This window comes from Ambystoma mexicanum, chromosome 4q, assembly GCF_040938575.1.
Source record: "Ambystoma mexicanum isolate Mex_15411 chromosome 4q, UKY_AmexF1_1, whole genome shotgun sequence".
NCBI lineage: Eukaryota > Metazoa > Chordata > Amphibia > Caudata > Ambystomatidae > Ambystoma > Ambystoma mexicanum.
This window is the reverse complement of record NC_090928.1, coordinates 1,104,524,863-1,104,550,280: the sequence shown is the minus strand read 5'-3', so window position 1 is coordinate 1,104,550,280 and position 25,418 is coordinate 1,104,524,863. Positions and strand designations below refer to the sequence as shown.

Genomic DNA, 25,418 nt, shown 5'->3' with positions numbered 1-25,418 from the left:
ATTACACAACGGATTTACCCATCATTCCCGAAGGAACCCGGAATAAACATGGGACTAGGTTACATATTCATGGGGGGGGACTCAGAAAGTCACGGCCTCCGCTCTCTACAAATCCATAATGCAAACACGCCCGAAGGCACCCCACATGGCAAAGGCCGGATAGGGGCGGGATCTGGACCAACCGATAGAAGACCAGGATTGGTCCCAGATTTGTGCACTGACCAAGTTGATATCCTGCAACTCTAGATTCAAGCTGATCCACTATAAAATGATCCATAGAACCCACTACACGCCGGTGAAACTCAAGCGACTATACCCTGTTCACTCTGGCAACTGCCCAAGATGTAATTCTGAAAATGCTAATATATACCATATGTTGTGGGACTGTGTAGAACTGAGACAATATTGGGCTAGGGTCTGTGGAGCTCTAGATAAGATGGCAGACCAACCGGTCGAATGGATGCCGCAGTTGTATATACTAGGTGGGATTGGGAAAATTAACCCAACTTGGCGAAAACTGCTCAATTTAAGTCTGCTGTTGGCAAAAAGGGTCATATTGATGAGGTGGAAGAATGCTCGACTACCAACAATAGAGGACTGGAACAGTGACATGATGTGGGCTAGCGACACCGAAGAACTGTACATAGACTCAGTGATGGCTCCCTCTAAACCCAGGAATATATGGGCACGGTAAAGGCAATACCTGGTGGATTTATCTGCCCTTGACTCAAATGCATTGTAAAACTAACCAGTATATGTTATATGCTCACTGAAATTGAATGTTGCGGATGAATCTGCTTAATCTGTGTGCAATGTTAAATAAAGTTGAAAAAAAAAAAAAGAAGCTTGAGTGTTTAGTCATTGCACAGTGATGGGGCATTTCAAAATTAATGACCCCATACCCCTACTCACATAGCACATCTGTTTCTACTAACAAGACAGTTAAAATGATTAATGCAATAAAGTTCCTTTTAAATATGTATTTATATCCATGATGGCTAGTAGCTTCACATGCAAAAAAGTATCTGCTTTTATTTGGCTATTCAAAACGTATTTATTAATGCCATGCATAACAGAAAGCTGGAAGTTTGTGACAAGCATTCTCTAAGCACAGGTGACCTCATTACTCAATTTCTTTTAGTGTGTGTCTTAAAGTGCTACGGGTACAGTGGTGTAGGACAGGGTATTTTTATACCTTTATTATTTTGCATTCTGGGACTTATAGTTTCCCATTCAGGATGAAGAAATAAATTCACAAAGATTTTCTTTTAGCTTAACTTGTTTTCATTTACATATTGCCAGGTTGCTTTAGAATGTGATTTGTGAATTTTGCAAAACGTAAATATTTGTAACACGTAAAGGCTCAGAAAGTATGCGGTCAAGTGCCTAAATTGCAGCGCGGTTAAACTCCCAGCGTTACTTCTTAAACAAAGTGTATGATCCTGGGAAAATAGTTTAATCTCACTGTGAGTTAAATACAAAAATGGGTGCCCTTTGGACGGATTACAATCACACCATTAAAACAGACTCCCATACATTCTGCCAGATTTAATGATTGTAGGGGAAATATGTGTCCCCTCATGCGCCTCTTCTCCTCAGACTCCTCTCCTCCTCAGGCTGCTTAGGCTCCTCTCCTCCTCAGGCTCCTCAGGCTATTTCGCAAGGATGTAGAAGCCATGGCTTTTTTATATTTATTAATTAAGAAAATGATGTGGTAATTCTATCTCAGAAAGGGTTGCCTACTACCTCGACCCCTCTTCCATACAGTTCATACTAGAAGGAAGGAATGCGGCACATGTACCCGCCTGTATCCGTCTCCTGATCTGCAGCGCCTGCACTCCAGTGGTAGAAGGCAGGGTCAATATTAAACGCCACATCTGATGTGAATCATGCACATATCAGCACAGTGATCCCAGCCTCGCTGTGCAAGGCTTGTGTGGATTGTAAATTGAGCAAGATCCTCCTTTTTTTTTCCAGGAGTAAAATCCAACGCACTTCTGGAAAACGCTTTTTAAATCTAAATGAGTAAACAATATATTTGCAATAGATTGTATTCATAGTTTGTGAACACTATTTAGATCTCTTATTAAACCATATTCACATAAATATCATCTGATTATGAATATTGTCCTAAGACATTTCGCATTTGTATTAAAACCTGCAGTTAATTAGAATTGACTTCAAACGCCATTTTGGAAAATATCCTCCATCTTGATTCTGACTCTTGCTCTCTGTTCAGTAATGATTAACCATGTTTTCAGCTGTCAGAGCAGAAACGACCTTTGAGCCTATGTCAACACTAGGGCTGGCAGAGCAGACTATTTGTCCTGTGCAAACAGACCTTGTAGTCAGAATGAACCTCATTCAAAGGGTTATCTGTCTCCAAACCTCATCCTCCCTCAAACAGTTCTATACAATGCATGTAAACTAATGCTGTGTGTTTTTGAAGGAATCCTTTGTACATTTCTTGAAACAGTATTTACTCTAAAAAGCTAAAGATCCACACAAGTTTGTCAGTATGTTTAAGGAACCTTGCATCAATAGCCTCAGCCATATTCAAAAATAAGAACTAGACAAACTAGAGCTATGTGCCTTAGCTATAAGCTATTGAATTTGTTTCTTGAAACTAGGATAAGCTTAAGCTGGAGAACCAACAACACCATTGAATCTTCAAGGATGGGACAACATGTCAAAAGTACAAACCAATATTGTATATTTGTTATGTGAACTGGGCACAAATCCAAATTTGTAACCTATTAGTTTGGAAATCCAGACTGTGTATAAATACTACATGTTTTGTGATGACCAGGACTCCCCTCACAGCACAGTGTTTTCTGGTACACACTGCGAGGTGTTGGGAGTCAGATAGCTATATGCTTTTATATTTGAATCTGTACAGAATAAATCTATATTCTTTTTGACTTCGTGACTGGCGGATCCAATTTTTGGTGGTACCAAGCCTCGAAATTCCTTGCTTGATCTTACAAGATGGCGCCCGAATAGGCACCCTCAAGATTGATGTCACCTCGCTGATTAAGGACGCGGCTACCAGACTGGGATCGGAGCGTGAGAAAAGGGGCCCCTTTTTGTATGAGACGCGACACCTAGACAGTACTGCACGATCTGATCCCTGAACGGTGAGCAAACGGTTCGAGAGGACATCTTGACGAGGGTCCCCATATCGAGGAGGGTATTTTTGCCGGAATCGCTAGCCACGTCGTAATCCGATCGGACCTCCTTTGTCCTTTGCAATCAGGTGAGTCGTGCCCCGATTCCTAAGTATCCTGATATTTGGTTGCAGTTTTGCACTCACAAGTTCAAACGATGCCAGGTAACACCAGTGATCTGATATGCCTGGGAAATTGTCTGCCTGTTCCAGGGCGTTATTCCGCAGAGACAGACAATCTTTGATATTTGGCTGACTGGCACCACAGGAGGGGTCGCCAGCATGTCTATGTAATGTAAGAACGGCATTTGGTAGTATAGTATTCAACACTTTTTGGCACAGACAAACTAGACATGCTTCCGAATTTCAGTGGCCAGTAAATGATAGTTTTGAGATTGCCCAAATAGAGTATTTGGAAACTATATTGTTAAAGAAAAAAAAAGCTAGACTTACAACATTTGATGTCATTCAGAAATGGAAAAGAGAAGCTATGTAGCAACTTAAGAGTAAATAGAAGCATACACGTCGTCATATGTTAAAATTCAGAAAAGGCATTATTGTATGATCAACAGAAACAGTCAGAGTCTGTTAGAAACATGGATAGGGCTTTTTAACTTGGTGTACAGAAAATATATCCGTTTTAAGATGATCATGTCTCAGATGAACTAATTGATAAACTCTTAAATGAACACAGGCCTGGTGCCGCTGCACCACTTCCTTATGTACCTATTCCTGCTGTCAATTACCTCTTCCCGCTGTCGCTCCTCCTACGGTAGCAATTACTGTTCTTACTGTTGCTCCTCCGCTGCCAGTTATTGCTCCTCTTCCTATTGTTGTTCCTCTGCCTGTACCTCCACCTTTTCCGATTGTTACTATTCCAGTAATTCTGTCTTTGTTACCAGAGGTAGTGTCTCCACTACCTGTTGTACAGGATCTGTCTGTTCTCTCTTTCCCAAGCAGTTCTGCTCCGCTTGTAGCTGATGAAGGGGCGAGTGCTGAATCAAATGTAGTGACTCAAAGTACAGTTTTCTAAAGATAAGAAAAGAGAATTGTATGCATGGGCTAAGCAATGTATAGAGAAAGGTAAAACAAATCTACTGTCTTAGCTACAGTCCTTAATTTAGAAAGTGTTCCTGAACAGAATGTTTTTATTGAAGGGATGGGAATACCTTTTTGGCTATAATGTGGAATAAATTGACGGACATAGATGTCTCACAAGGGTTGAGGGATTTGAATGTTTTAGCCTATTCAATGGATTCTGCAGAGAAAGTAAAAGAGCATGTCGAGATGGTTTTTGAGTTAAGAAGGGAGTTAGAACGGTTACAGAATGATAAAACAGATGGTGATAGTTTGGATGCTTTTTATGCGCAGAAACGGTTCCTTCCTCCTTGTAAGTCAATGAGTGAAGGAACGCAAATTTGCACAAGGAATGCGCTTAGATGGATTTTGCATGTGTTGACATCTCCCATAGAAGTATATGCTACATATAGTCAGTATACTCCAGAAATGCACAGGAAAGTGTTACAGGTAATGGTAGAATACCTGAAGGTTGAGTGTATAGAAAAGAGATTTGTTGTCCCGCAGAATTGATGATTGTTTATAAGAGCCTTTTTGCACCCGATACTATTCCCACCACCCTTTTTAGTGCTCAATTTGGCTTTATTGATCAACAAATGTTCTGAGTTGCCTACTTCTCAGTTGCCTAGGAGGGAGGGTCCTCCAACATTTATTCTTACAGTTGAGGTTCAGATAGTTAGAAGGGACCAGAGGTGGGAATATGTAGTTTTGAGGTCAGTCTATTCCACAGAGTAATTAGTAGTTGTATCCTGTACACGTGAACCAATGTGTATATTGCAGACAAGAGGGTCAATAGAGAGCATAATACCTGATCTTTCAGCAGAGGTCGGATAACACATATGGTGTCATGGGTAGACGATCCAGAGGCCACCCTGGGTAGGGGGTCCTGGTAGGAGCCAGTTCACTCAGAAATTCACAGTCATTCTCGCAAGATGATCAGCAACCTAGTATAGATAGCAGAAATAGTTTCGATAATTCTTCAATTTCCTATCTTTCTAAAGATCTTGACTTCAATGATATATTGTTTTGTTAGGACAGCCCGAAGCAGGGTCTGGAACCAATGCCTATTCCCGTTAATCAGAAAGGTCCCTACGTTGAGATGATGGTAGGGATTAGGAAGCATCTATTTTTCATAGACACACGGGCGCAGAAGTGTTCCATTGGCCATTCACGGGTTCCAGACATTCCACTGTCAGGGCAGACTAACATTTCTGTAGGGTTTTCTGGTACGCCAGTGGTTAGTCCAGTTTCTTTGCCGGTACCGATTTCACTGGGTCCATTTACGGATCACTGTCTGTTTCTTCTGACAACGAACTGTGGAGAGAATTTGTTGGGGTTGAATCTGTTGAAGGAATTAAATGCGGTAATTCATTGTTCTTCGGATGGAGTGTGTTTGATGATTTCACCACAGCAATTGTCTGTCTCACAGTTTCTGACTAGACCTTTGCCACTGGAATTTAGTGAAGTTCCAGAGTGTTTATGGGCGATTGACGATAATGATGTTGGTGTTTTACAAATTGAGCCTGGCATAATCATTTTGAAAACAGGAGTGAAGTTGCCACGAATTCCACAGTAAAAGATTTCAGTTGGTGGTGAGTAAGCTTTGAAGTGTATAGTTTCTGATTTTGTACATCATGGGGTAATTGAAGAAATTGCAGGAAGTTTGTGCAATAGTCCGATTTTACCCGTGTATAAAAAAGGGGCTAATGCAATTCCTTTCCGTTTCATTATCGATTTATGCACTATCAATAAGATTGTTGCTCCACAATTTCTAATTGTGCCTGATGTAACGACGATACTAACGATGATTCCAGCGTCTGCTACTCATTTCAGTGTTTTAGATCTTAAGAATGCCTTCTTTAGCATTCCTATACACAAGGATAGTAGATATTTGTTCGCGTTTACCCTAGGGGGGCGCTCGTTTACATTCACCCGTGCACCTCAAGGGTACACGGAGTGTCCAAGTATCTATAGTAGGGCTTTGAAAGAGCAGCTCGATACACTTGAGTTGCCTTCTACTTGTACATTGTTACAATATGTCGATGATCTTCTCTTAGCTGCAGATTCAGAAAGTGCTTGCAAGGAAGGCACTGTGTTGTTGATTATTCATCTAGCAAAACATGGACATAAAGCTTCACTGAAAAAGATTCAGTATTGGCGACAGGAGGTCACCTATTTAGGCTATCTCCTGTCAAAAGAGGGAAGAAGATTGACACCTGAAAGAATTAAAATCATTTTTAGCATGTCTGTCCCAAATACACAGAAGGAAGTCAGAGCCTTGATAGGAATGGCTTCTTACTGTAGACAGTGGATCCCGAACTTTTCACTAGTGATCAAACCAATGCTGGCATTGACAAAGAAGGGCATTTCTTTGCCATTACCGTGGGACTTGGAACACCAGAAAGCTTTTGATCTGCTCAGGACTGCGCTGTGTTCAGCACCAGTTTTGGGCACACCAAAGTATGATAAGGTCTTTGTGTTGTATGTGCGTGAATATGATGCATGTGCTTTGGCTGTGTTAACGCAGAAGCATGAAGGGGGGAGAATAGACCGTGCGGTTATTTGTTCCTCCACACTTGATCCTGTTGCATGCACTTTTGCTGCGATGTCTGAGAGCTGTCGCTGCTGCTGCTGCGTTCGCGAAGCAGAGTGAGGGAATGGTTCTAGGCCATACTTTTACTAGCATGACACCTCACTCTGTAGATGTTCTATTAAGTAAAATGCAAAACGCAATACCTTACTTCCGCACGATCAACTAAATATGAACTGATCCTATTTGCACCACATATTCAAATTGAGAGGTGTTACGTATTGAATTTGGCTGAATTGATTCCTCTTCCGCAAGATATTGCTTGCAGTGATGAAATGTCACATGACTGCCTTTATACCACAGGGTAAGAAATTAAAGGCAGGATTGATTTAAATGATGCACCCTTGAAAGATCCACAAGGGGAGCTGTTTTTTGATGGCTGCTGCTTCAAACTTACGGATGGTACATCCACTGCTGCTTATGCCATCACTACATTAAGCAGTTTTGTGGAAACCAAGAGAATTTCGCATACTCAGCACAGGCCGCAGAGATTATTGCGCTGACTCGAGCTTGTGAACTTTCCGAAGGGCTTAGAGGGAATATATTTACTGACAGCCAGTATGCCTTTGGGGTGCTCCACAACTTCGCTAGACTATGGGCAGAACGAGGTTTCTTGACCTCACATGGAACAAAGATTCAATATGGCACCTTCATAGTTCAGCTACTCTCAGCACTTGCGCTTCCGACTCAACTAGCAATTATGAAGTGCACGGCACATCAGAAAATAGTAGATGATGTAGGAAAGGAGAACGCTTTTGCTGACCAGATATCCAAACAGACTGCTACTGACCTCTATTCAGATATGTATACTACAAGAGAAGCCACAAGCATTTGTACTATAGATGAAGGGATTGATTCCATAAAAGATATTCAAACAGATGCCACTCTAGAAGAAACCAAGAAATGGGCTGAGGGCTTGGCGAGGTTGGATGAAGATGGGTGTTGGGTGGATAACTCAGAGGGAAAATGGATATTGCCAGATGCGTATGTTACTATGATGATTTCAATGGCCCATGGTCCCATTCACATATGCGCTAGGAAGATTTGCAAAATGTTAGAATCTGTCTGGGTAAATGTTAAACATCCCGAAAACTGCTGCGCGTTTTGTCCAGAGTTGTATGGTCTGTCTACAGCATAATGCAGGGTAGGGGACATCGACACCAAGGGGTAGTTTTGGTCCACCTTCTGTCCCTTTTGAGGTAATTCACTTTGATTTCATTGAAATGGAGCGATGTAACAATTTTAAATACGTCCTAGTAGTCATTTGTGCTTTTAGTAAATGGGTTGAAGCCTTCCCTGTAAAAGATGCCACAGCAATGACAACGACGAAAACTTAAGGAATATTTTCCTAGGTTTGGTTTGCCGAGGGTCATCTGGTCAGATAATGGTCCACATTTTATCGCTGCTGTTATTCTGCAAGTATGCGCAGGATTACAGATCCATAAACGGTTCCATTCGGCTAGACATGCTCAAAGTGCTCAAAGTGCTGGACTTGTAGAACGTCACAATGGTATTCTGAAAAATTAAATTGCTAAGGTTTGCACCAGCACCAATTTGAAATGGCCGGACGCCTTACCAATAGCTCTCCTTTCAATGCGCACGACCCCACAGACTAGGACTGGGCTCTCCCCTTATGAAATTATTATGGGAAGGCCAGCTAACATTTGGAACATCCTCAAGCCTAGATATTTAAGAGATGTGGAGCACTTACCTCTTTCTGAATACTGTGATCGGTTAACTCAAAACTTGTATTTGATTTATCAACAGGTGCGAGAAGCCCTCCCAGTTAAATACGAGGGGCCAGGTCACAGAATCTGACCCAGCGACTGGGTGCTCACAAAGTCATTTGAGAGAGCATCCAGTCTCGCACCGCGCTGGAGAGGGCCTTTCCAGGTCCTATTGGCCACACAGACTGCTGTACGAGTAGCTGGAAAGAGACACTGGATCCACGCTACGCATGTCAAGAGGATACCTTTTCCTTTACCACACGATGGAGAAGATAAGAAGAAACGTGCTTGCTCTGTTCCCAATGATCAATCAGTCTTGAACAGCATCAAGGGTGTTTTGGAGACACTTCCTGAGCCCGCGGGGCCTGGGGAGACGGCTGCTTTGTCTCTGAACTCGTCTGCGGATCCTCCTGCACCCTCGCACGATTCTGTTGTTATTTCATCATTTCCATCAGGATGCAACGACACACTGTTCGCAGATCACACAGAACCAGGAGTCTCAAAGTACAATCTGCATCCACGGCACTAGACTTACGGCATGGCTGTGCCCACCGGAAACAACTGTTGAGCTTGTCCTTTGCCACTTTTTGTGCTGAAATTTAAGCAAGTGGCTGGGGACTGGGAAAAACTGTCTTCAAACAAGAAATCACGTGATCAGGAGATCACCAGCAAACGGACTACAGAGTTTTTTCGCAGGAACCTTTCGGGAAAGAGCTTTGAGGAACAATGCCTGTCGTTATCTCTACCCGTGCGGAGCAACCAAACAATTGGGTGGCCAACAAAGACATTGGATAATCAAATACATGGTCCTTAAGGACGTATTGTTTTCTCGTAATTGTGTTAACCAGTCTCACAGTATTGATTGCTTTTGGGTTCTGGTATATAGAAGAAGTGCGCCCACTTGAAACATGTTTGCCTACTGAAAGTGTTCCTACTATGTCTACACCTTTCGTGCACCTGCACACCCTATCTCCTAGGGTCTCCCAACATAGACAGAGCTATGATAACAATACACTACTGTTAATAATGAATGCAACTCACGCAATTCTGAATAGAACAAACTGTTGGCATTTACCACAGCATGGGGAAAAAGGGTTGGGCTGGTATATTCATCCTTTGCCTTTAACTACTGCATGTTATGTCTCTCTAAGGGCACTATTCTTTGGCCATTGTATCTCAGGGAACTTTGACGGGACTAATTTTAATGAATTTGAAAGGCGGGTCCTGACGCCTCTGGGATGCTCACTCTTTGCAAATAGGAGCAAGCTTAATGTACCTTCTATTAGGCCTTCTAATAGACTGCCCCAACCTTTCCAATCACTTATCTCTTTCAAGATGGCTCCTGTAGGTAACAGGGATGCCACGCCACCTTCCTACATGGTTAACCATAGCCCCAACCTTGGTCAATGGGCGATTTTGAGGCTTGTACCAATGTTGCAAACTCGACTAATGAGGACAGACCTTTGTATGTAGGCGAACCTGTCTACTTCATTTGCAGTAATGAGGCTTATCCGTGGTTACCTATGGATTGGCAGGGAACTTGTTATTTGGGTATCCTGCTACCAGGGGTATTTGTAGCTGGCAAAAAGCAGGAAGAGTGGGCACCACTATGCGATATTCACATTTCTCAAATAATTGTGTCTGTATAGAAGTTTCATTGCTCTGAAGATTCCTTGTTGTCAAATTATAAAAAGGAGCTGGCTGTGACGAATAAGGAGACACCCTAATTCAAAAATACACAAGAAGCCAAAGACCAAGTGGGATGCAGGGTCACACCGCCGCTCTCTTAGAAGACCCAATCTGGGTATGTAAGTTATGTAAACTCCACAAAGCTTGATAGACTCCAAAGTAAAATTGTTTACATATTCAAAAAATAATGATAATAATGAAGGTTCAGTGGTATTTCATAAAGATTTTTATCAATCACTGGTTTTGTGAAAAAATACATCTCTTGGTATGAGGCGTCACTAATATCTTCTTAGTGAGGAAGAAAAAAGCCAATAGCATTTTATGTCAGACCAAAATAATCTTTTGCCAATGCATTTCGGATTTACAAATCCTTCGTCAGGGCAAGTCTGTAGTTAACATGTATGTTTACATAACATCCAAAAGAAAGTGTATCACAATGCACATTCGCAAAAAAAATTTAATAACATACCAATCATTGTAGTGGTAGAAAGATTGGTTGATACATAAAAGAAAAAATAGAAAAAGAGAAAGAATGAGCAATAAGAAGTCTGTGAGTAATGAGGTTAGCGATAACAAGAAATGCAGAACGCGTTTACCTGAGAAAATGGCAGAATGCTTGCATGGACAGTGGCTTTGAGAACCAGAACCATGTGGTGGGCAGAAAGCTGCCTGGACAAAATCAGCGCCGAAGCGCAGATAAGCTGAAATGTAAGAGAGACATTGTAAGGAACCCGGGTGGGATCCGTATAAGCAGTACGTGTCATAACATCAGGGGAGCTTACCATGAGACCAGCGAGGAGTCGGACTGTTCCTCTCGCTTGCCGGCGTGTAACTGCGATGTTCGCATCGGAGAGTTGCCCAGAAAACGCTCCTTTAATAAACCACGTGATCGCGGCCAAACGAGGCGCGCGCTCAGGGACAAATGACAGCAAATAGGTTTCTAAGGGATTATTTAGAGCTATAAACTAATTATACGCTTTAATTCGAATATGTCAAGAATTGTGGAAACAAAAAATTGTAAAAACAAGGAAACTGAAAGCATAGAGATAAAAGAAATACTCCAATGCAAGACAAAGTAACAGGGGTGGAACTAGTGAAAGAAGATAGGAGAGTCATAAAAGAGAAATAGCAAATACAAAAGAGCCCTAAAGAATGCTGGGCTAATAAAAGAAAGTTGCAAAGTAAATACATAGTAATAACATCATTATGTAGTATATATACATATGTCCACACTGGGTCATGTCATCAAACGGCGGCATCTGAGGCTATTTTATATAGTAATTGGAAAAATCATAGGAGAAATCAGATGCATGAGTCATGCTGCAAGTACCAACCCACTGCAATGGTGTCGTCGCCAGACGGCACCTTGGGTCCCAGACCGAAGTCCAGGAAACACAGCGGGGTGGTCAAAGTCCATAACACAAAAGATATATCACAGTAAATAGTTGCTAGAAATTACACCTTGAAGGCAAAGAGATTACAAAATTAAAGAAAACAGTAATAATTAATCTCCTCGTTAATCCCATTGGGAACCAGACTCCCAAGTTTGTCAATCCAGAATGACTCCCTTCGATTCAACCGCTGGTTAAGGTCTTCATGTGGGTTGTTTCTTGTGAGTACCTCTAAAACCACAAATCTAATCCGAGTCAAGTTATGTCCATTCTCCAACCAGTGTCGTGCTACGGCAGAGTTGGTATTGGCATTACGAATACATGAACAATGCTCATTCCACCTTGTTTTGGCCATTCTTGTGGATTGGCCCACATAGAATTTTCCACACGGGCATTTAATGCCATAAAGTATGTTGGTGCTGTCACAGGTTCCATAGTTTTTGAGCAAAATCTTTTTCCCTGTTCTGGGATGGTTGATGGAATCTCCCTTGATAACTAAGTTGCAGTTCGTACAGTTCAGACAGGGGTATGTACCCGTCCGTTGCATTATCGGTCCCTTAAGCGGTGGTCTTGTGTGTACAAGTTCATCTCTCAGATTCCTGCTACGTTGGTAAGCAAACACCGGTAATTCTGTGAATAAATTTTGTACTCTGATGTCATTTTTAAAGATCCCACAATGCTTACTGATGGTCTTCTTAATTCTGTTGCTCTGGATAGAGAATTTTGATACAAAGACAGGTGTTTTAAGTTCTCTCTTTTTTATAGGATTTTGGGTAGATAACAAGGTCTCTCGTGTCAGGCTGTTAACCCTAGCTGATGCTGTGTCCAGTTCTGCTTGTTTATAGCGCCGGGCTAAAAACTTCTCTTTCATAATCTGTTGTTGGGCTAAACAATCATTGGGTTCGCTGACAATCTTCTTAACCCTTAGGAGTTGACTATATAGGAGATTTTTGAGTAAACTGGGCTGGTGAAAACTCAGACGATGTAGAAGGTTGTTGCGATCAGTAGGTTTACGGAAGATTGAAGTGCTGTAACGCGTGGTCTCTTTTTTAATGGAAACATCTAGGAAGGTGATAGTGTCATAAGAAATTTCTCTCGTGAATTGGATCCGTTTGTCTATGTTGTTTAGATATTCAAAGAAAGTGTCGAAGGATATCCTTGTGCCTCTCCACACTCCAAAAATATCGTCAATGTACCGAGTCCAAAGGTGAATGTCATTCTTCCAACGTTGGTTATTAAGCACATTATCGGTCTCAAACTTATACATAAAGCTGTTGGCATATGAGGGTGCCATTGTCGCTCCCATAGATGTTCCCGAGGTTTGAAGGTAAAACTGATTGCGATATTGGAAGTAAGAATTTTCTGAAATGAATTGTAGGAGAGCCAGTATGAACTCTTTCTGTGCTCGAATTTCTGATGCTTGTAGCAATAGCCATTCTACTGATTCTATACCGAGGTCTATACCGTATTTGTAGCTGGCACCTCTGAGGTCTCTAGAGTTCGTCCAAGGCGGAACGAGAGTGGTGATACTCCTTCACAGGTCATGGGTGATGTAGCGAAATCCTTTGTGCCATTTTGGGGACAGATCATGAACTCTGAGGATATTAGGAGACTGGCAAGAGTATTGGAGAAAACAATCAACTGGACCACCGATATACTATACAATATGACGTTAGAAGAAAAAGCAATTAGATTAGTGGCTCTACAGAACCGGATGGTGTTAGACATCATCCTGGCTGAGCATGGTGGAGTATGTAAATTGGTGGTATCTGCTTGTGTTTTTGTACCCGACTCCTCCACTACCATATTCAAGTCAATTCAAAATCTACATACCTTGAGTACTGAAGGGAAACTGGAATCTTAGGTTCTGGGACTTATTACGATCATGGGGTTGGAAGATCTTTGCAGTCTTAATGGTGATTTCTTGGTATTTTTCTGTTCTGTTGTTGTTGTTTACAATGCCTCCCTGTCATATGTTCCATGATAGGAGGATGTTGTACACAAGCAGTAGGTACACTAGGACCTAGGATACAATGCCTGAAAAAACAACCAATGCCTTAGTAATGCAGGAAATAACTATTAAAGAGTTACTGGGAATTGATGTTTTTGAATCCAACAACTCAGAGTGTTCTGATTATGACACATGGTCATCGTATGGTCAGACTGTTTGAGTTATGCTCTTGGCTTAGGCCAAAAGGAGGGTTTGTTAAACCATATTTACATAAATATCATCTGATTTTGAATATTGTCCTAAGCCATTTCACATTTGTATTAAAACCTGCAGTTAATTAGAATTGACTTCAAACGCCATTTTGAAAAATATCCTCCATCTTGATTCCGACTCTTGCTCTCTGCTCAGTAATGATTAACCATGTTTTCAGCTGCCAGAGCAGAAATGACCTTTGAGCCTCTGTCAACACTAGGGCTGGCAGAGCAGACTATTTGTCCTGTGCAAACAGACCTTGTAGTCAGAATGAACTCTCATTCAAAGTGCTATCTATGTCATCCTCCCTCAAACAGTGATATACAATTTATGTAAACTAATGTTGTGTGTTTTTGAAGGAATCCTTTGTACATTTCTTGAAACAAGGTTTACTCTAAAAAGCTAACGATCCACACAGCTGACTACAACAAAGTTTGTCACTATGTTTAAGGAACCTTGGAGCCAAAGTGAACTTCAATTTAAAGTGTTGTCTGCATCAATAGCCTCAGCCATATTCAAACATAAGGACTGAATGGTAGACAAACTAGAGCTATGTGCCTTAGCTATAAGCTATTTAATGCGTTTCTTGAAAATAGGATCAACCTAAACTGGAGAACCAACAACACCATTGAATCTTCAAGGATGGAACAACATGTCAAAAGTAGAAACCAATATTGTATATTTGTTACAAACCCAAATTTATAACCTATTAGTTTGGAGATGGGCTGAGCAATGCCCAGGACTGTGTATAAACACTGCATGTTTTGTGATGACCAGGACTCACTCCCCTCACAGTGTTTTCTGGTACACACTGCGAGGTGTTGGGAGCCAGATAGCTATCTGCTTTGATATTTGAATCTGTACAGAATAAATCTATATTTGTTTTGACTTTGTGACTGGCAGATCCAATGTTTGGTGGTACCAGGCCTCGATATTCCTTGCTTGATCTTACACTCTAAGTTTCACTTCCTCTCATTGACACCCCCTAGTCGTTTTACCATGATAATTGGGGAAATTCCAGTTGACAGATAAAAGATATAAATACAGTTCAACATTGATTTTCGTACTTTATTATGTGTATTAAGGATGCGGAACAACATGTCAGACCAATGCACTGTTAAATGGTAATGCAAATAGCCCTGCAGCGAAGAAACCTAATAAAGACCAAGGGGGCGATTCATGGAATATTTGCTCCGTTCAACTTGGATTTGCCCTGCTGAAAAGTGACTTTGCAGTGCCCACACAAACCCTGATCCATGGAACCGTGCAAAGTTTATTTTTGCCGTGCAAAGTCAGTGCATAGTCATTTTTGAAGTACAAAATCCGCTGAGTTTGCCTGGACTTTGCACGGCAAAAATACACTTTGCACGGTTCCATGAATCAGGTTTTGTGTCGGCAGTGCAAAGACACTTTTCAGCAATGCAAAGTCACTTTGAACCGGGCAAATATTCCATGAATCTGGCCACAAGTGCTAGTGGTCTACATTTTTGCAGTGAATGTTACACCCCCAATGTTTGCAAGGTGAAAAGGAGGTCCTCTTATGTTATGTTTGGTTGGTTTATATCGCACACTGCACCCATTTACAGGGGTCTCCAGACACTTTGAAGGTGACATCACGCAAAGTTTTGCAGTTCACATTTTTTCCTGTCAGACACAGAGTAGGTTATTGTAGTCTGGTGCCCATTACTGCACGTCAGACCAGTAATTTAGAGTGTAACCGGATATTTTTACCAGAGCAGGTATAACCTACACGCATTTTTCCACAGTAGGCAGACCTGATTGCTTTGTGAATACCATGTTCTAGTGTGAAATACACCCAGATGGAGGGTTAACAGTCCACCTTGCATAATGCACCCCGACAATGGGTTTCCATGTGACTCAGCCCTCCAATTATCCAAGGCCCTAAAGCATGGCTTCATGGTGCCCTTTCCCTTATTGAAAGCCGTCACATAGGCATAGAGGTAAAGTGAGATGGTGGTGGTAAGGGCAATGTTTGTGGTAGTATGGAGGTGCGTCTTTAGCCCTTACCTGCTTATAAAATAGTGTGAGAGCAACTGCAATGAACACGTAGCTTGTCGTAAGATTCAGCTTTTACAAAAACATATGGTCACTCATGTCCAGCGAGCGCTTTGAAACAATTGCCTGTGTAAAGGCGCTATATAAATAAACAATACCATACCAATACCATGTCCTAAAGCACGGACCTTTTAGATGCTTTTTTAGGGAATTCTTTGCAATATGTACGTTGCAGCGATTGGAACAAAACAAAGGAGGTGATGGCTGGAAGGTTTACAAATTAATCTTAAGCTTTGGCGTTGCTCTGAGCAACCCTCCAGACCATCGTTCTTCACCTACCAAGCCATTCTAAAAGGGTAAAGACCATATGCAAATTAGGCTTGGTCCCACCCCAAAAGGGGCAGTCCAGCCCAAAGTGCTTGGACCCCTCCCTTCTGCACAAGACCATAGGCATCCCCAAACATGTTTCGGCCTTGTTGGGCCTCATCAGTGAGGAGGAGCTTGGGTCTCTAGGCCAGGGGTGCACAACTGATTTTGACAGAGGGCCGAAAGTACCTTACATGAGGGCTATAGTGGGCCGAAAAGTAAATGTGGGCGGGGCGGTAGGCGGGGCGTGGCAGGAGGCTTTTTAAACCCCCAATTTGTACTAAACACATGGAAAAAGAATGTTTTTGAGGGGTAACGATTTTTATTTGCATTTCAAACTTACATTTTGTACTACACATTTTCCATTGTTATAATTTATTTCTATTTAGTTATTGTATCTCGCCTGTTTAATTAACTTATATATATTTTATTGACCCTAGATACACTATGCCCCATGGCCCCCTCACCCCAACCAAACACTATGCCCCATGTCCCTCACCCCCAACCAAACACTATGCCCCATGGCCCCCTCACCCCCAACCAAACACTATGCCCCATGGCCCCCTGACCCCCAACCAAACACTATGCCCCATGGCCCCCTCAACCCCAACCAAACACTATGCCCCATGGCCCCCTGACCCCCAACCAAACACTATGCCCCATGTCCCTCACCGCCAACCGAACACTATGCCCCATGTCCCTCACCCCCAACCAAACACTATGCCCCATGGCCCCCTCCCCCCCAACCAAACACTATGCCCCATGGCCCCCTCCCCCCCAACCAAACACTATGCCCCATGGCCCCCTCACCCAAAACCAAACACTATGCCCCATGGCCCCCTCACCCAAAACCAAACACTATGCCCCATGGCCCCCTCACCCCCAACCAAACACTATGCCCCATGTCCCTCACCCCCAACCAAACACTATGCCCCATGGCCCCCTCACCCCCAACCAAACACTATGCCCCATGGCCCCCTCACCCCCAACCAAACACTATGCCCCATGACCCTCACCCCCAACCAAACACTATGCCCCATGTCCCTCACCCCCAACCAAACACTATTCCCCATGGCCCCCTCACCCCCAACCAAACACTATGCCCCATGGCCCCCTCAACCCCAACCAAACAGTATGCCCCATGGCCCCCTCAACCCCAACCAAACACTATGCCCCATGGCCCTCACCCCCAACAAAACACTATGCCCCATGTCCCTCACCCCCAACCAAACACTATGCCCCATGGCCCCCTCACCCCCAACCAAACACTATGCCCCATGGCCCCCTCACCCCCAACCAAACACTATGCCCATGTCCCTAACCCCCAACCAAACACTATGCCCCATGGCCCCCTCACCCAAAACCAAACACTATGCCCCATGGCCCCCTCACCCCCAACCAAACACTATGCCCCATGTCCCTCACCCCCAACCAAACACTATGCCCCATGGCCCCCTCACCCCCAACCAAACCCCCCAACTCAGCACACACACAAACATGCACCAATACAGACCCGAACCCCCACCCCAACTCAGCACACACACAAACATGCACCCATACAGACCCGAACCCCCCACCCCCACAAATCAGCAAACTCTCAAACAAGCACCCATACAGACCCGAACCCCCACCCCCCAACTCAGCACACAAAAAACATTCAAATCAAAACATTCATACACATCCGACACACATCCGACACCCCCCCACCCCCGCATCTCAACATACACACAAAATACATTCAAATACAAACATTCACACACCCCCCCACATCTCAACATACACACAAAATACATTCAAATACAAACATTCACACCCCCCCACATCTCAACATACACACAAAATACATTCAAATACATTCATACACATCCGACACACCCCCCCCACCCCCGCATCTCAACATACACACAAAATACATTCAAATACAAACATTCATACACATCCGACACCCCCCCCACCCCCGCATCTCAACATACACACAAAATACATTCAAACACAATCATTCATACACATCCGACACACCCCCCAACCCGCATCTCAACTTACACACAAAATACATTCAAATACAAACATTCATACACATCCGACACCCCCCCACCCCGCATCTCAACTTACACACAAAATACATTCAAACACAAACATTCATACACATCCGACACCCTCCCCACCCCCGCATCTCAACTTACACACAAAATACATTCAAACACAAACATCCATACACATCCGACACACCCCCCCATCCCCGCATCTCAACATACACACACAAACATAAAGCAAAACAAACCCAACACACAAACACAAACATTCATACACATCCGACACCCCCCCACCCCCGCATCTCAACTTACACACAAAATACATTCAAACACAAACATTCATACACATCCGACACCCCCCCCCCAACATACACACACAAACAACGCAAAACAAACCCGACACACAAACACAAACAGACCACTTACCGGAGACGTGCTGGAAGGCAGGCAGGTAAGCGGCAGGTAAGCTGGAACGCTGGAATCGCACTACGACTGGCGTGGTCCAAGGCTGAAATGCCTTCCGGCATCAAGCCTTATGGACCACGCCTTACGGGCCGCCCTCCATTAGGAAAGTCTTTGTGCCTCGCGGGCCGGTCAAAAGGGCATGGCGGGCCGCAACTGGCCCGCGGGCCGTATGTTGTGCACCCATGTTCTAGGCCCTGCAGGCACGGGACCTGCATCAGGGCATACCTGTCCCACTCAAGGTGACTGCAACCAAACACAAGAGGTGATGGCTGTAAGGTTTAGAATGAATCTTAACCTCTGGCATTTCTCTGGGCAACCCTCCAGACCATCGTTCTTCACCTGCAAAGCCATTACAAAAGGGTAAAGACCATATGCAAATCAGGCTTGGTCCCCAAAAGGGGCAGTCCAGCCCAAACTGCTGCACGAGACTGGTGCCAGTGGTAAAACATCAAGCGCACTATGGGGAAGGCACTCATTATCTTTGTGATAAATGTGTTAAGTATACTCCCTCTAGGAACTTACACATTTGGCTAATTTTCTTTTGCTGACGGTTTCGCATTTCTCCAAAGTCACTATCGGGTCGGGAGAGCCTTTTCAGTGGGCACCTCCCAGCTGTGGAATTCGCAGTCTCTCTTACTACGGGCAATTACAGGTCACTTTGCCTTTAGCAAGGCTTTAAAAATGTTCTTATCCAACTAGATAACCTAGTAGCTTATTGCACTCCATTAAATTACATGATTGTTTGTTGTCGGGGTAGGGGGAGCGGGTTTCCTAGCACCAAGATACCTTTGGGTCATAGCCAAGCTTTACAAATTCAGAGAAAAAGAAAAACCTGCTTCCATTGTAGGAAGTGTGATTTAGCCAACCCTGCACTAGCGAAGGAAACCAAACCTTCAGCATTTCCTAGAAGTAGAAGCAACCGTTGCTTGTGTCTGCAATCATAATCCAGTTAAACATTGTCTAAAAAACACGCCATCGCCTGTCATTAAGGTGAAAGGCATTGTGATGTCCTTTGATTTTCGTCATTCAGAAAGAAATGGCTCCTCTCTTTATCCTGCCCTACTGAGGAGCATAGTGTTTTTATTTAGCTATTTATTTATTTATTTATTATTGCAATTTTTATAGCGCACCAAGCAGAGGCATCTAGGCGCTGTTCTTAAAATAAAACACAGTAGTTACATGGTTCATCCAATGGCAAAGGCCAATGCATAGTGTCAGGGTAATCTCCCGGGGGCCGGCAGAGCCGTCCGCGGACCTCCGGGGCTAGGGAGGCCCCAACTCCTCCCGCATCCCAAAAGGAGTATGAGGCACACACAAGAGCAAAGCAATTACTGCTGTTTATTATAGTAACGTCAGGGATAGTCCTCCGCCCGTATGCATTCGGGGAGACGCTCTCGCTGTTAGTGAGGCTCGCAGGCCCTTTTTACTGCAGTGTGACGCGCTACCCGCGTCACCTGGGAAAATCATCACAAAACCTATTGCCACTTTGGGTTGGCTCCCCGAGTGGTAGGGTTAGTATATATGCTTATATGAAGAAATGTTAGTGGATAAGGCTAGGTCAGGTTGCACACTTGGGATGTCCCTAGAACTTGTTACAATTAATTGGTTACATGGGGACCACCCTTGGTGATTGGCTACCCGAAATGTTGTCAGTGAGAAGCCCCTCGTACTCTCATTGGTTCCCTCGTGAGCACGCAAGCCTGGGACCATCGCTGTTCCCAGCCCACGAGGTACCTGGCGTTTGCAACATTGTGCAACTATGTGATAGTGGTGGACAATGGACAGGTCTTGCTAGTGGCTGGTGATCACGCCTTTCCCATCGGTATAGGTGTCTAACTTGCCGCCTCGTTGTTGCAACCTGTGTCCCAGACGTGGGACCCCGTCGACTGTCTGTCTCGCGAGCTTGGCATGTTGTCAGTTCGGCTTGGTCACGTGTGGAGAGACCGTAGCTGGGGCAGAATTATGAGCATTTTATTTGGTTTTCGGCCCATAATGGTGCTTGGCGGTGGCAGGTGTAACCTTAGCGCTGGGAGCTCGGCATGTGGGTTGCAACATTTCGGCCTTGGCAGTGGGCTCTCACTGGGACTCGTTCTGCATGGTCAGCACATTGCTTTTTCATCTCTGAAAGGTTTTCGTCTTAAAGGCTCCGGCCTGAGGACTCTTGATTGCGGCCTACTCGGGCCTCATTTTGTTTGGAGGTGGTGTATAGTCCACAACATGGATGCTGCAGGGCGACAGTGTGTCACAAGTATATATACATATGATGGTATCTCTATGGAGGTAGCGTAGCATGAAGCGTCTGCAAGCGTATACACAAGCTCTTCAGGCGTCTTGCGTTTCTGCAGTGCTGTAGGAGGCCTATGTTAAAAATAAAAACGCTGCACGTCCATGAGTGGGTCAGTCCGCTACGTCATAGTACTGAGTATGTTCTTCGTGTATGTTGGTGTGTGAGTGACCAGTGTGCATGGTGGCACGTGTGTTCGTGTCTGTGGCTATTTCGTCATGGCATCTCCAACGATGTTGATGCTTTGCGGCGGTTGTTTTAGTCGATCTGGTCCATATCGCAGGCGGCGGCTTGGCTGGGGCATGGTAATGGGCAGGCTCCTCGCACATGTGGACCACGAACACATAGTACCTTGCCGCCTGGTAAGGAGATGAGCGGGTCAAACTCTTCTCTCGGGGGTGTTTGGGTCGCGATCCTCGAGGCCTGGGTCTGGATGAGAATAGGGGCAGGGTGTTTTCCCATTTTTCCACTTCAATAGTTACCAGTGCATATTGTTGTTGCAACAGCACAGAGTGTAACGAGTGTCCTAGTTGAGTAGTTTCTGCTTCAAGAGCCATGTTTTCAGATGTTTGCGAAAGGTCCAGAAAGAAGTTTCTGACCTTAGTGTGAGTGGTAAAGAGTTCCAGTGTTTGGCGGCTACTATTGGAAAGCTACTTCCTCACATTTTTTGAAGCGAGGGGTGGAGAGTAGATGAGAGTATGTTGAGCGTGTATGCCTGTTAGACTGGTTTATTGTCAATTTGTCTGTAAGGTATTTGGGGGCGGCATTATGCAGGCATTTGTGTGTCATGGTAAGAGTTTTGAAGAGGATGTGCTCCTTGACAGGTAGCCAATGGGTATTTCCTCTAGTTGTGGAAATGTGAGTATTTTTAGGTATGTTTAACACTGCTCTACGGGCGTTATTTTGAATCACTTGCAGTTTTCTGATATTATGATTCTTGGTGCCAGCATAGGGGGCCTTGCAATAATCCAGTTTGGACAGGACGAGGGCTCTGGCTAGCGTGATGCAGCTGTCAGGTGCTAGGAATGGTCTGCAGGCATTGATGAGCTTTGACGCGTAGGCAGCTGCCGTGGCGTTGATTTGTCTAGTTAGAGTTAGGGCTGAGTCGAGGTAGAAACCAAGGGTTTTTATTTCTTTTGAGACTTTGATGGTGAAGCTGGAAGTGTTCACATGTTCCCTGGCTGTGGCATTGGCTTGTCTAGTTGGAGTGAGGGCTGAGTCGAGGTAGAAACCAAGGGTTTTTACTTCTTTTGAGACTTTGATGGTGAAGCCATCAATCTTGAAGGATTTAAAGGAGTTATCAAGTTTGTTAAGTGTTAAGACAGTATTGTGATCCTATGAGCAGAAGTTCAGTTTTTTTCACCATTTAGGCATAATCCGTGTTGGGCCATCCAAACCTGGAAGGATATTATTATATTATATTATAATTTTAAGGATTATAAATAACAAAAGTTACATTTTCAATGCCCCATTCCAGTTTACAGAATTGCCACTTTCCCTCCCAAAGGGGGTCGAATGCAACTGATTTTCATATGTTTTTTTTATTGCATGGACCTAACTTGGGAACAACAGAGTGCTGTACACAGGGCCGGCTTCAGGGCAGGGCGGGCCGGGTAACTGCCTAGTGTGCCATGCCCCCCTCAGGGGGCCATTAGCCTCTCCAGGGCGCCATTAGCCCCCTGACACGCCTGCTCAGGGGAGTCTTTCAATGGCTCCCCGAGCTGGCGTAGTGGGAGAAAGCGCAGCAGGCACCCTTTTGTTATTAAAAGCGCCCGCGGCGGGGCGCATTTAATAACAATAGGGTGCTGATGCTGTGCATCAACACCCTATTCAGAGGATTACCTCCACGCCGCGAAGCGGTTTTCATTGAGCACACTATTCCAGTGATTAACTGGCAGGCGCTGGAGCGGGAAGTTAGAAAAGAAATGTGGCGCTCCTGAACCATCCCTGCTCCTCCACCTGTTGACTATCGGCGCGCGGTGAGGGGGGGCGCTAATTCTGCCCAGGGTGCTGCTGCTGCTAAATCCGGCCCTGGCTATACAGGTCACAAAGCAAAACAGTAGCAGCGAGAATTTATTAAGCCATCAAGCAAACAGGAATAATTATGACAGTGCTATCTATATACGGATGGCGGAGTGCATAGGATAGCTGCAATCAAGGTCACACCAAGCTCTGTTGGAAGAGCCAGGACTTGGAGTTGCACGGATTGCAGTCGGATTGCAGTCGTATTTTTGTATACACCGTATCTATTTTTCACCAAATATCTGTGCATGGATTAAAGTAAATTGCCAGGGATTATTTCGAAAAATGTTTAACAAATATACACATTTTCGTCCCTTACCTTTTTGCCGTTGACAAAGAGAACAAGTTGGTCTGCAGGCGGCGCTGCGGCCATGGAGTGAGTTTTCAGCCGTCCTGCTAGGACGGGTTCATACGATCACAAAGCTGCCCTTCGGCCACCCAGCCACGCGATGGGAGCAGTCACGAAGCTGGTCACTTAGGGCTGTACTGCAACACCTGTGATCAGCCAGCAGCCCTCGTGCTCTCTGCAAGGGAGGGGCATGCGACGTGGAGTAAACAAACATTTGAAGCGTGGGAGGGGCGAGTACACAGCATGCTTCCTTGCTGTAGAGCAACACCCTTTCCTTACTGCTGCGCTTGTCTCATCGCTCCCGCCGAATGGAACGGGAGAGTGATAACAGCGTGATGACGTCACCCATGAAAGCGCTCTGACACAGCAGCATCACTTACATTTCGTGCGGCTCACCCTGCTTTACTGGGAGTCAATACTTGCCAACACCCTTTGACCGAAAAAAAGGAAGTATTTCGCATAATAGTATCACAGGGAATGAACTTCATAACATATCTCCAAACCCATTGAAGAAGATCATCACTCAAGACTCGGGTGCTTCTGACCTGCACCCGCCTGTCAGCACCGTCACTCCTGATGCACGTCACAATGCCTTTACATTCCATACAAAGCTTACGCTAGATTGCAAAACCACACCTTCTGTGAATAAAAACAGTTTGCAAGTGAGGAGGCAAGTTCAAATAGAGGCGCGCTGCATCCTGTGTCAAGAAAGTTGTTTATTTGTGTTAAAAGTGTATTCAGAACAGGGGTGGAAGTGGAAAAAAAAGGAACTAGTGGTACTCTGCATCCGAAAAGGAGGGAGGGGGATGGGGGGGGGTAGAACTGTGCCGGATGGGGTTTGACTTTTGGTTTGCCATCTACAATGTCTCTTGAGGCTTTTTAGCTAGACTAGACATTGCCTAGACTAATAAACAAGCACTGGCAAAGCCGGCATTTTGGGCTTTTGTGCAAGTATGGGATAGGAACTGATATAATGGTATTACCTTGCGATAAGATGGTAACAGCTGAAAAATGTAGTTATTATCTAGGCGTATGATGGCATTAACTGGCAAATGCCTTTCTAATACCTCAACCCAAAACTGTTGTTTTTTTTGATTGCTTGTTTTTAAAAGGAGTTCAGTGCATGGAACATATCTAAATCAAGTGGCTAAAGGCACACTTGTTTGAGACCTTTTTACTACTCCAGAAGTCATTTACCACTGTAATTAAGCCATTGACGTTCAGCAGACTGCTTAGAAATAGCCCCAGAAGACTAATGGTTGATGTTAATGCTTGATAAAGCTAGCTCAAAGAGATCCCCACAAGGATGTGTTTTGGGAGGCGCAGTTAGTGGGTGGGATTGGCCATAGGAATTACCTTGGCCAGGGGCAGTCAGTGGGCTGGTAAATAACAAACCCCCCTCAAGCTATGCATACCTCCTCACAAGTCATCTCCCTCCTAGTTGTACTCCAGTTCGATAGTTTTGGCTTACAACCAAAACTAAAATATAATGAAGTAAAACTAAGGTAAAAGGGAACCTCTCTGGGAAGATGCCCCTCTGGTCCTTGGCTGCTCTGGTGAACTTTACTCTGGTCCTTGGCTCCCTTGCGATGTTGAACATTTCGTCCATCGCTCCTGTGGTCTTTGGCTCTCTGGTGAGTCAGTGGCGAAAACAAGAAGCAAAAGACTTCCATTTTCTGTCACTCACACAAACAAGTACCTTAGCTACCAGAAACACATATAACCACTGCTCCACAAAGCTAACAAAATATCTAAAATGTTCATCGTACAGAGCCATATCTTTTAAGATCTGCGCACATCAACGTTGTAACAAAGCAATCTTGGCCTGATCTCTCTGCTACTGCATTCGCCCTGACCCAATTTCTTGCAGATCATGAACTGCTAGAAAGTGTCAAAATGGCAGATGGTGTGCAATAAAAGACTCAATATCAAAGCATAGCAGGACATAAGCATTCCAATTCGTTCTAGTTGAAGTCAGGTTGAGATTACATTATTTGCCCAGGATCACACACTTACACTAACCAGAGAAGCAGGGATTTT

The 25,418-nt window shown here is 44.2% G+C and overlaps 1 protein-coding gene across 2 annotated transcripts in view; it reads right to left on the bottom strand.

The window, feature by feature from the left end:
* The window catches only part of LOC138468214 (xanthine dehydrogenase/oxidase-like), a 1,072,878-nt gene extending 1,048,989 nt beyond the window's left edge, over positions 1 to 23,889 (bottom strand). The window contains exon 1 of one of the 2 annotated variants that reach the window (XM_069608673.1): positions 23,349 to 23,889. In XM_069608673.1, the coding sequence (XP_069464774.1) occupies positions 23,349 to 23,402 (54 nt within the window). In that variant the 5' untranslated portion in view covers positions 23,403 to 23,889. The remainder of the gene's footprint in view (positions 1 to 23,348) is intronic. The other variant, XM_069608674.1, reaches the window with a different exon arrangement.
* Positions 23,890 to 25,418: the final 1,529 nt, after the last annotated feature.